The following is a 12,622-nucleotide window of genomic DNA, read 5'->3' as shown; positions in this document are numbered from 1 at the left end:
TGACATCAAGGGAACGTTTGATCGAATATGACGTCAAGGAGCCCGAGCAAAATGGGAGCCAGGGAGAAAACTCTCCACTGGTTGGAGTTATACCTAGCAGAAAGGAATATGATTGTGGTGTTTGGATATCTATGATCTTAGTCCCGAGACATGACTGCAGGCGTTCCTCGATGTAGTGTCCTAGACCAAATCATCATCAGCTGCTTCATCAATGACCTTCCTTCCAACATAAAGTCAGATGTGGGGATGTTCACCATTTGCAACTCCACAGACACTGAAGCAATCCATGTGCAAATGCAGTAGGACCTGGACAATATCCAGGATTGGGCTGACAAGTGGTAAGTATCATTCATGCCACATAAGTGCCAGGAAATTACCATCTCCAATAATAGACAATCAAAGCACCGCCCCTTGACATTCAATGGCATTACCATCGCCAAATCTCCCACTATCAATATCCAGGGGGGTTACCATTGACCAGAAACAAAACTGGACTAGTCATGTAAATACTGTGACTGCAAGAGCAGGTCAAAGGCTAGGAATTCTGCGGCGAATAACTCACTTTCTGACTCCCCAAAGCCTGTTCACCATCTACAAAGCACAAGTTAGGAGTGTAATGGAATACTGTCCACTTGCCTGGATGAGTGCAGCTCCAACAACGCTCAAGAAACTCAACATCATCCAGGACAAAGCAGCCAGCTTGATTGGCATCTCATTCACAAACATTCACTCCCATCACTGCTGACGCACAGTAGCTGCAGTGTGTACCTTTTACAAGATGCACTGCAGGGACTCACCAAGGCTCCTTAGGCAGCACCTTCCAAACCCCCGACCATTATCACCAAGAAGGACAAGGGTAGCAGATACATGGGAACACCACCATCTGGGCATTTCCCTCCAAACCACTCACCAACCTGACTTGGAAATATATTGCTGTTCCTTCACTGTCGCTGGGTAAAAATCCTGGAACTCTCTCCCTAATATCACTGTGGGTGTACCTACAGCACAGGGACTGCAGCGATTCAAGAGGGCAGCTCACAATCACCTTCTGAAGGGGAATTAGTAATGGACAACAAATGCTGGCCTAACCAGTGAAACCCACAACCCATAAAAAATTAATTTAAAAAAACAAAAACGTTCTGTTCTCTCGGGTCTAAACTTGGCATTGTCATCAGATCTGACGACAAGGATGGTGCTGCTGTTGTCTGGAGTACTGACCTCTACCTTGTGGAGGCTGAGTGCCAATTTTCAGATATATCTTACTATCCCCACCCCACCCTGGACCATGTTTCCATCATCTAGCATCAAACCTTTGTTTCCCGGACTGTCACTGATCTCAGCTCCTCTGGAGATCTTCCATCTACAGACTCCAACCGCATGGTCCCCCAGCCCCATGCAGCCTGTTTCTACCTCCTTTGCAAGATTTACAAGCATGACTGTCCTTGTGGACCCCTCATTTCAGTTTTTTCATTCACCATTTCTTCCTAACTTGATTGCATTTTTCAGTTGTCCTATCTCTGTTTACATACCTTTGTGATTCTTCTGTGGCCTCAAATCGAATCAATGGTTTCCAGTTTCCCTGGGCTTAACTGCCTGCTCTTCACTATGGACATCAAATCTTGCCACATCTCCATCCTCTACCAAAGCGGTCTGAGGGCTTTTTGCTGCTTCCTTGAACAGAGACACAAGCAACCCATCTACCACCTTCCTCCTCCTCCTCCTAGCTGAACTTGTTCTCTCAATGAACAATTTCTCCTTTAACTTCTCTCACTTCCTCCAAATAAAAAGTGTTGCTCTGTGTACCGATTGGGACTTTTATGCCTGTCTTTTTGTGGGCGATGTGGGACATTTGCTTGTTTCAGCCTTAATCAGTTTCATCAATGACTGTGTTGATGCTGCTTCGTGCTCTTGTCTGGACCTGGAAAGATTAATCAACTTTGCTTCCAATTAGCACCCCTCCCTCACCTTCACGTAGTCTATCTCTGACTCTTCCTTCCTTGACTACTCTGTCTCCATTTCAGCGGATAGACTGTCAGCTAATATTGATTGCAAGCCCAATGAATCCCACAGCTACCTTAAATACACTTCCTCATACCCTTCTGCCTGTAAGGACGTCATTCCATTCTCCCAGTTTCTCTGGCAGATCTGTGTTTTTGATGCTGCATTCCACAATGGAGCTTCTCACTTGCCTTCTAATTTCCCTACCGAGAATTCATCTCCCACTGTGGTTGACCATTCCTTCAACTGTTTCCGACCCATTTCCCACACTTCTGCCCTCCTCCCAGAACCATGACGGGGTTCTCCCTGTCCTCACTTTCCACTCCCATCAACCTTCGTATTCAGAGGATTATCTTTTGCATTTCCATCAACTCCAGCATGATGCCACCACTAAACACATCTTCCCTCCCTATCAGCATTTTGAATCATAAAATCATAGAATTTCTACAGTGCAGAAGAAGGCATTTGGCCCATCGAATCTGCACCGACACTCTGAAAGAGTACGCTACCAATGCCCATTTACCTCACCCGATCTCCATAACCCCACCTAATCTGCACCTGTTTGGACTGTGGGAGGAAACCGGATCACCCAGGGGAAACCCACGCAGACACGAGGAAAAATGCAAACTCCACACAATCACCCAAGGCCAGAATTGAACCCGGGTCCCTGGCACTAACCACTGTGTTGCCCTAAGGGTCTATTCCTTTTGCATCACCCTGATCCACTACTCTAGCAGCCCAAGCAGCTCATCCCCTTCTCGTGGCACCTTCCCATGCAATCACAGCAAGTGTAGCACCTGACTTTTCACCTCTCTCCTCACTGACCAAGGCCACACTTACCCCTTTCAGGAAAAGCAGCGATTTGCTTGTACTTATTTCAATTTAGTCGACTATATTCATTGCTCACACCACAGTTTCCTCTACATTGCGGAGGCTAACCACATTTCTTTGTGCAACACCTTTGCCAAGTCCTCAGTCGGAACCCCAACCTTCCAGTCGCTTGCCATTTCAATTCACCATCTTTCTCTCATGCTCACATCTCTGTCTCTAGACTCTACACTACAGTTTTCCAGGAGAAACAGTGCCTCACCTTCTGATTAGTCAAGTTACAGCCTTCTGGATTGAGCATTGAGTTCAACAACTTCAGAGCATGATTTCTGTCCTCTATTTTAAATTTTACTTTCTTCCTCAAGTGCCAGACCATCTTGTTCTCATGTTTTTGTTTTCAGACTGTGCTGACCTTTATTCTGCTATTAACACCTACTCTGGACTAATCCTTTGTTTCTTTCATTTTGTCCTTTGCCTTTGGTTCCATTACATCTTTGTCATTTAATGTCTCCTGCCCTTTAATCTATGCCTGATCGACAAAGTGGCGAGGATTAATGGGAAGCCAGAGAATTGGGAAGCCTTTAAAAGCGAGCAAAGGACAACTAAAAAAGCAATAAGGGGGAAGAAGATGAAATATGAGTGCAAGCTTGCTGGTAATATAAAAGAAGATAAGAAGAGTTTTATTCAATATATAAAATGTAAGAGAGAGGCAAAAATAGACATTGAACCACTGGAAATGTGGTTGGAGAAGTAATAATAGGAAACAAAGAAATGACAGAGGAACTGAATCGTGACTTTGCATCAGTCTTCACGGTGGAAGACACCAGTGGGATACCGGAGCTCCAGGAGAATCAGGGGGCTGAGGTGAGTGTAGCAGCCATCACTAAGGACAAGGTTCTGGGGAAACTGAAAGGTCTGAAGGTGGATAAATCACCTGGACTGGATGGACTACACCCCAGGGTTCTAAAAGAGATAGCTGAGGAAATTGTGGAGGCATTGGTGGTGATTTTTCAGGAATCACTTGAGGCAGGAAGGGTCCCAGAGGACTGGAAGGTGGCTAATGTAACACTACTGTTTAAGAAGGGAGGGAGATTATAGGCCGGTTAGCCTGACTTCAGTCATTGGTAAGATTTTAGAGTTCATTATTAAAGATGCGATCGCGGAGTATTTGGAAGTGCATGAGAAAATAGATCTGAGTCATCACGGCATCGTCAAGGGGAGGTCATGTCTGACAAATCTGTTAGAGTTATTTGAGGAGGTAACAAGGAAGTTAGACAAAGTAGAACTGGTGGATGTGATTTATTTAGATTTCCAGAAGGCCTTTGACAAGGTGCCGCATAGGAGACTACTAAATAAGTTAAGAGCCCATGGTGTTAAGGGTAAGATCCTGTCCTGGATAGAGGATTGGCTGACTGGCAGAAGACAGACAGTGGGGTTGATGGGGTCTTTTTCAGGATGGCAATCGGTGACTAGTGGTGTGCCTCAGGGGTCGGTGCTGGGACCATAACCTATCACAATATACATTCATGATGTGGAAGAAGGAACTGAAGGCACTGTTGCTAAGTTTGCAGATGATACAAAGATCTGTAGAGGGACAGGTAATATTGAGGAAGCAGGGGGGCTATAGAAGGCCTTGGACAGGCTAGGAGAGTGGGCAAAGAAGTGGCAGATGGAATACAATGTGGAAAAGTATGAGGTTATGCACTTTGGAAGGAGGAATGGAGGCATAGACTTTTTTTTAAATGGGGAAATGCTTAGGAAATCAGAAGTACAAAGGGACTTCGGAGTCCTTGTTCAAGATTCTCTTAAGGTTAACGTGCGGGTTCAGTTGGCAGTTAGGAAGGCAAATTCATATCGAGATGGCTAGAATGCAAGACCAGGGATGTACTTCTGAGGCTGTAAAAGGCTCTGGTCAGACCCCATTTGGAGTATTGTGAGCAGTTTTGGGCCCCGTATCTGAGGAAGGATGTACTGACCTTGGAAAAGGTTCAGAGGAGGTTCACAATAATGATCCCTGGAATGAAGAGCTTGTCGAATGAGGAACGGTTGAGGACTCTGGGTCTGTACTTGGAGTTTAGAAAGATAACGGGGAATCTTATTGAAACTTATAGGATACTTCGAGGCCTGGAAAGAGTGGACGTGGAGAGGATGTTTCCACTTGTCGGAAAATCTAGAACCAAGGGACACAATCTCAGACTGAAGGGACGAACATTTAAAACCGAGATGAGGAGGAATTTCTTCAGCCAGAGGGAGGTGAACTTGTGGAACTCTTTGCCACAGAAGGATGAGGAGGCCAAATCACTGAGTGTCTTTAAGACAGAGATTGATTAATAAGGGGGTCATGGGTTATGGGGAGAAGGCAGGAGAACGGTGATGAGAAATATATCAGCCATGATTGAATGGCGGAGCAGACTCAATGGGCCGAGTGGCCTAATTCTGCTCCTATGTCTTATAGTCTTCGGTTTTGCTCCACCTGACTCACCCCTCTTTTTAAAACCCATCACATTCCTGACTCTCTTTTATTTCAGGTCTCCCAACAACTGCAGTGTTTTACTTTTATTAACAAAAAGAAGGACGTGCTTTTCACAATCTTAAGGCATCCTAAAGCTCTTAATGACCAATGAAGTGTAGTCACTGTTGTAATGTGGAAAAATAGTATGAGCACTGGATCATGAGTCGAGTTGGGTCATGTGTGCAGTCTGCTTGTCTTGGGTTTTAGGTTTGACGTAGTATCCCTTAACTTCTGTTGATTCTTTTCTGTCTGTTTATAAAGATTTCATATAAAATTATTTTGGACATCTCAACCCACTTCCTAGTGGAACTGAGTTCACTTCATAAAATTGATAAGGATAGCTCATGTCGAAAGAGGAAAAATTGACAGTTTTGTGAGATTAATGGATGCTTGCCTGTGTTAAGATCTGTCAAGGTGTATTTTGTAATAGCATAAAGGGAGCTTTGTAATATATTTAATATACATCCACCATGTTGGGTGGTGATTGGTGACAAAAGTCAGTGTTTAATTTTCAAGCGCTATTATTCTCATCTTGATGAAGAAATGTATCATTAAATATTTTAATTTGCTAAAATTATAGGGATGATTTAGATTGGAAATATTATAACGGTCCCAAACACAGTTTGGTACTTCACAGTTTACAATATAAACCAAGATAACTCTACTGAACGGAACTTGTATCAATTCGAAGGACACTAATTTCAAAAATTGATTATGTTTCATTAATTTTTTTTTGTTGGTGATGTTAAACCTCCAGGGCGGCACGGTGACTCAGTGGTTAGCACTGTTGCCTCAAAGAGTCAGGACCTGGGTTCAATTCCGGCCTTGGGTCATTTTCTGTGTGGAGTTTGCACTTTATCCCCATGTCTACGTGGGTTTCCTCCAAGTGCTCAGGTTTCCTCCCACAGTCCAACATTGTTCAGGTTAGGTGGATTGGCCATGATAAAATTGTCCCTTAGCGTTCAGGTTAGGTGGAGTTATGGGGATAGGGAAGGGGAGTGGGCCTAGGTAGGGTGCTCTTTCAGAGGGTCAGTGCAGACTTGATGGGCCAAATGGCACCGTAGGGGTTCCGTGATTCTATTCTATGATTTTTCTATTTAGTTTCTTGATTGGGAGAGGGTTTTTTAAAATGCAGTCATGGGAAATTGGCATCGCTAGCTAGGCCCGCATTTATTGCTCATCCCTAAATCCTCTTGGAAAGGTGCTGGTGAGTGGTCTACTTGAACCACTGTAGTCCATGTGGTGTCGGTGGTGCTGTTAGGTAGGAGGCTTCAGGACTGTGAACCAGCAACAATGATGGAACTGTGATACATTTCAAGTCAGGATGGTATGTGACTGGGAGGGGAATTTGCAGATGGTGGTGTTCTCATATGCTTTCTTAAAAAGAAACACAAAATACATTTATTTAGTGACTTTAATAACCTCAGGATGTCCCAAAATATTTTTAAACTAGTCACTGGTGTACGGTAGTAAATGTGGCTACCAGTTTGCACACAGCAAACCCTCATAAACGCCAATGTGATAATGACCAAATAATCTCTTTTAGTGATGTTGATTGAGGGATAAATATTGAGCAGGACACGGAAGAAAGCTCCCTTGCATTCCATCAAAATAGACATAGACATAGAATGTACAGTGCAGAAGGAGGCCATTTGGCCCATCGGGTCTGCACCGGAAAGACCAACCCACCTAAGCCCACACCTCCACCCTATCTCTACAACCCAGTAACCCCACCTAACCTTTTTTAAACACTATGGGCAAATTAGCATGGCCAGTCTACCTAACCTGCACAACCTTAGACTGTGGGAGGAAACCGGAGCACCCGGAGGAAACCCACGCAGACACGGGGAGAAAGTGCAGACTCCACACAGACAGTGACCCAAGCCGGGAATCGAGCCTGGGATCCTGGAGCTGTGAAGCAACTGTGCTACGGTGCTGCCCGTAAATAGTGCCTTGAGATCTCTTACATCCACCTGAGTGCCTGGGTTAAACCGGGTCTCACCCTGAAGACAGTGCCACTGACGGTGTAGATCTCCCTGGCTACTGCACTAGAGTGCAGTCTTTTTTGTTTCACTCAGGTCCCAGGGTGGGACTTCAATCCACAATTGTCTGACTCAATGACAGGTGTGCTGCTGAGCCTCGGCTGTCTCCCAAGGACATCTAGGAGATTGAGGTCCTGGGTTTGAGAGGTGCACGTGAAGAAGACTTGGCAAATTGCTGCAAGGCATCTTGTAGACGGTGCAACCTGCAGCATGTTGCCTGGGTGGTGGAGGCAGTGACTGTTTCAGGTGGTGGAGGGAGTGACTGCTTAATGTGCTGTATGGAGTGTCAATCAAGCAAGCTATATTGTCCTGGATGGCGTTGAGCTTCTTCAGTGTTGTTGGTGACAGTTGTCCAGACAATGGAATGTATTTCATCACAGTTCTGACTTATGCCTTGTGGGTGATGGAAGCGCTGAGGGGATATGGAAAGTGAATCATTCACTACAGAATTCCCAGCCTCTGACTTGCTCTTGTAGCCACAGTACTTTTGTGGCTGCTCCAGTTAAGTTTCTGGTCATTGGTAACTCTGAGGTTGGTTGATGGTTGAGGTCAAGGGAGGGGTGGTTACTCTTTCGCTTGGAGATGGCCATTGCCTGGGACTTATGCTACACAAATATTACTTGCCACATCAGCCGAAGCTCGAATGATGTCCTGGGCTTATTGCATGCGGAAACAGACTGCTTCCTTATCGGAGGAGTTGTGAATGAAACTGAACACTACAATCAGCAGTGAATTTTTCCATTTTTGACCTTATGGTGGAGGGAAGGGAATTGAAGCGACAAAAGATGGCTGGGCCTTGGACCTGCTGTGAGGTCCTGCTGCAGATAATTGGCCTCCAACAACTTTTATGCTGGATATGACTCCAACCAGTGGAACGTTTCCTCCTGCTTCCCATTGGCTTCAGTTTTACGCGAGCTTCTTGATGTCACACGATTAAATGCTGCCCTGATGTCACGGGCAGTCACTCTCACTTCACTTCGAGCATTTTGTCCCAGTTTGAGGTCTGGAACAGTGGTTCTGCAGAGCCCAAACTGTACTTCAAGATTGTTATGACTTTGATTTTCACAATAAACTCTGTACCAATTAATTCAGCCGATGGCAGACATTTAAATGTTTCCTGACACAATGGTGCTTGCTATTATTATTTTAAATATTATTTGAACAGTTTAGACCAAAGCAGTTTTCGCTAATTACAAGCATTTGCTTCTGAGACACATTTGTGACCTAGAAATATTTTTTACTTGTTCTCTTGACAACAACCGTTCCATCTTGGCTAGGTTATCAGTTATAATGTAGAACAGAGTTGGCTCATCGATGAACAAGTGACTATATTTAGTTGGCACTGCTGCCTCAAGGCACCGAGGTCTCAGGTTCGATCCCGGCTGTGGGTCACTGCTCATGTGGAGTCTGCACATTCTCCCTGTGTTTGCGTGGGTTTTGCCCCAACAACCCAAAGATGTGCAGGGTAGGTGGATTGGCCTCGCTAAATTGCCCTTTAATTGGAAAAAATGAATTGGGTACTCTAAATTTTTTTTTTTTTTAATCTTGGCGGGACTGGGCTGCTTGAAAAGCGACATATCCTGAGGAGACAATAATAGGTTAGAAACCATTTTGAGTGACTTCTGAAATTCTCTTTCCTGTTGCAGGGACTGTCAGCTATCATTGGACAAACTACCGTTCAGACTACTTATGTTAAACAACAGCTGCGGAATATTATTCAACAGTATTTTGGTCGCTTTCTTCCATCATCTCCTACCGGGTCAGGCATTGTGAATCATCCAATATTACTTGCACTTTGTGAATCGATCCCGAATACTCAACATCAGACTCTGCGGAATATGGTTCTTCTGGTTCTAAAGTAAGAGATTTCTGAATCCTCTTCTATCAATGGATTTACAGTGTAAAATTCCTGGAGTAGTAACATGTTATCAATCTCCATTTATAATAGTACCTTAGTGGTTTGTAGTCGTATGCTTTAGGAAATGATTTGACAAGTTAATTATGGATTCCGACCAATTCATTATCTATATCTTTTCAGACTGATTTCGAACAGTCCAATGGTAAATTAGTAACTAGTTTCTCGGTAACTTGCTTTTATAGACCTGTTTTTCAATTGTTGTAGTTATTTAAGGAATCCTGCGACATCTCTCTGCCTCTAACTAAAATGTTCAGAACAACGTTTATCACAGTTATTATCAGTGCCATCTCTGGTCATTAATGCAAATGAGCTACAGGAGGCCAGTGATAGGATAGCCAATGCGATGGATATGTTAAATAGACACTGAATAGGTGGATTGAGCGAAACATAACATTAAGTACTCGGGTAACACCTTCCAATTCAAGATCACAGGGTAATCTCAACATGAACATTATATTTAGAGGCCCCAGAAAGTACAATTAAATTTGAAGCATACATTCTTAAAATTGTACCTGTGATTTTTTTTTTAATGCATTTCCTTAATTCATAGGAACTCAGTTGACATATTATTATAGATCATTTATCACTGGACTGCAGAGTTCTCAAAGTTTAAAAATGTTAGTCGGGTGTTTACTTTTAGTTCCAATAAACATTCCAAATGCTCTGTTTTTTCTGCATTAGATCCAGTACCTTTAGGGAGCAGATTATTCATGTTCCTCTGCTATCTGTAAAATAAATGCCCAGTCTTACTGTGTCATCCAATATTTTCATAAGCGACGTTCAATCTGCTTCATCAACATGCTTTTAAAAAAATTGGTGATACAGTGAAAACTGATCATTTTGTCTTTAAACATATAATAATAGTCTGACACAGTGGTATTAAGAAATTATATTGTTAGTGAGAGAATCTGTCACCCTTTACATTCTTCTAACCCTTATGAGCCAATAGACCAGACACCATCTCGTGGAGTAATTTTCATAATGCCTCTTCTTGTGTATCTTCAATATCAAGCAGCTCGTTAGCCTTCTTCTGGAAATAGCTGTCCTTTTGAGATGCAGACCCGTTTATGCACAATTACCACAAATGATGATATTAACATTTTGTTGCAATGTAAATTTGTAAAAATATTCAATGTCAATACTCTCAGTGCACACAGGCAGTTTCCGCAACTTGTGAACTAATTCTCACAAATTATTCTCTCCAGTGAAAACTACATGCAGTTCAGAGGTCATGCTCCTCCTCCTCGCTTAGCCGCAGTCCTGTCATTCCTCCATGAACTGTTGAGAAGAAACCAAACCAGTGATGCCACCAGTGAGACAAAGTTACTCCTACCTACAGTGCTGAAATGTTCAATGTTTGTTAATGAACAACAGGGTATGTTTTCTCACTGACTCCTGTGCATTCATGTTTTTATCCTAATGTTTCCAGTCTTCATTAAGCAAAAGAAAAAAAAAATTGCTTTTCCATAATCATTCTTCATGTGGGAGAACAAATATGAAGTAATTAGCACTTTCATAATGCCAATGTTGTTGCATTCAATCCAACTCTCAAAGTTCCCTTCAAAGAAAGGAAATGCTTGAGGACAGAAAACTGGAGTCGTCTCTACTTTGGATCAAGTGATGATTTCAACACAAATTGTACCCCATATTGTGTTTATTTAGAAAAATCTCTTCCCCATTTCTTTAATTGCTTTTAAAAGAAATGTCCTGGATTTACAAAACAATGATAACTTGGTAAAGTTTGATACAGTTCAAAATGAATTTATCATAAATCGCAGTTTCAACCTACCACCTGTGAGTAACCCAATTGTAAATGACTGAAAAAAAATGTGGAAAACTGTTTTCTAGTTAGAATGGAGTGCACTAGTGAGCTTGTTAGTAAATTAAAATGAAAATTCAGAATATACCCATTAGTGTCCCTAGATCCAAAATATCCAGTGTAATGTTTGGAACTCAAAACACCTTCAAACAAACACAATTTGCAGGAACTCCAAGGCAGCACAGCCAGTTTTGTGGACAGGGCCTGCTTTGTGTGATGTTTGCAAAGTTAACTCAAAAGATCGTGGAAACTTAAATTGCACTGAATCTAATTAATATTCAAAATTCCATCATCTATTGCGCCTGTTTTGTCATTATTAGGGGAAGTGCACTGAAAAAGCCAGTGCAATCAAGAGCAAAACTTGGGGCTTAATGTCTCATTCGTAAGCCAGAATTGAAGTTTGCAACTTGTATGTAAAGTTTTACCAGTACGTTAGAGGTGAAAATATTCACACTAAGGCCTGAGTATAAGTTAAAAAAAAAAAGCAGTTTATTATATCAGAATTCTGGGAGAAAAGGCCTGAGACTCCGCAGCCTATTGACAGCACCTTTTCTCACTTGAGCTAAGGCTCACACGGGTTAATATACAAATTCAAGGGGCGGAATTAGTTGTATTATCATTTACATACAATCAGTCAACTATATTCGCGTCACACTTCATTACATGCTGTCAATCAATTTTCTTAGGATCCCAGTTATCACATATATGGTTAAAGTGGGTGTTGTCTTACCATCCCATAACTTCATACAGATGTCATTCAAAACTAACTTAATGATATCCTGTCTGCAACTGGGGTCCTTGATCTTATCAAGGACACATAGCATTTCTTGTTCTGGGAAGCTGTTATCAGCGGCTGTTGAAATACTCCCTAGGTTCTCATGAGGTCATGACCAAGAAAGGGGCTTGGTCGATGAGTTTGTTAATTAATGTTGATTATTGTTGATTGTCTTAGTGTGTGTCCCTAACACTGTTGTCCTATTCAATTGTATATCCAGGCCCTCTTCCCCAAGCTGGCTAGACCTTTCTTTGCTTTCCCTAATGTTCTCTTCCTTATTCCTGTAAGTTGTTCCACCTTCGCATTTAACCTTCGTATGTCTAGTGACTTTACCATAGAAGTTTCTGTGTTAAGTCATGTCTCTGCATCATTGATTACGCCTCTTCTAACCCTGTGTAGGTTGTCATGCCCTCGAAATCTAGTGGCACCCGTGTCATTGGCAGCCTGCTTCATAACAACCTTACTTAAAACACTACACATTTATTTCATATTGTAAACAATACCGGAACGCGCGAGAAGTACAGACACAATTTGTATACGCATCTGCTGTCTTTCCCCGAATGTAGCTGCAGCCAAGCATTAAAATAAGTTATATCATTGTTCCAGTCTCTGGCTGCTGGGATACACATCCCGTCAATAAAATTATATAAAGCACCATAGTTCATATCGCTACGTTCACACTGTGTCCGTTGTGAAATCAGTGATGTTCCTGCACCTTTATGTGCTTGTA

The 12,622-nt window shown here is 42.6% G+C and overlaps 1 protein-coding gene across 2 annotated transcripts in view; it reads left to right on the top strand.

Annotated features, from left to right (window-relative positions):
• Positions 1-12,622, top strand: part of mms22l (MMS22-like, DNA repair protein) — a 228,555-nt gene that overhangs the window by 202,548 nt on the left and 13,385 nt on the right. For both annotated transcript variants that reach the window (XM_072499582.1, XM_072499581.1), the window contains 2 exons: positions 9,027-9,238; positions 10,504-10,673. In XM_072499582.1, coding sequence (XP_072355683.1) covers positions 9,027-9,238; positions 10,504-10,673 — 382 coding nt within the window. The remainder of the gene's footprint in view (positions 1-9,026; positions 9,239-10,503; positions 10,674-12,622) is intronic.

Source organism: Scyliorhinus torazame, chromosome 4 (genome assembly GCF_047496885.1).
Source record: "Scyliorhinus torazame isolate Kashiwa2021f chromosome 4, sScyTor2.1, whole genome shotgun sequence".
Taxonomy (NCBI): Eukaryota; Metazoa; Chordata; class Chondrichthyes; order Carcharhiniformes; family Scyliorhinidae; genus Scyliorhinus; species Scyliorhinus torazame.
The sequence above is the reverse complement of the archived record's forward strand: the minus strand, read 5'-3'. Positions and strand labels throughout refer to the sequence as shown.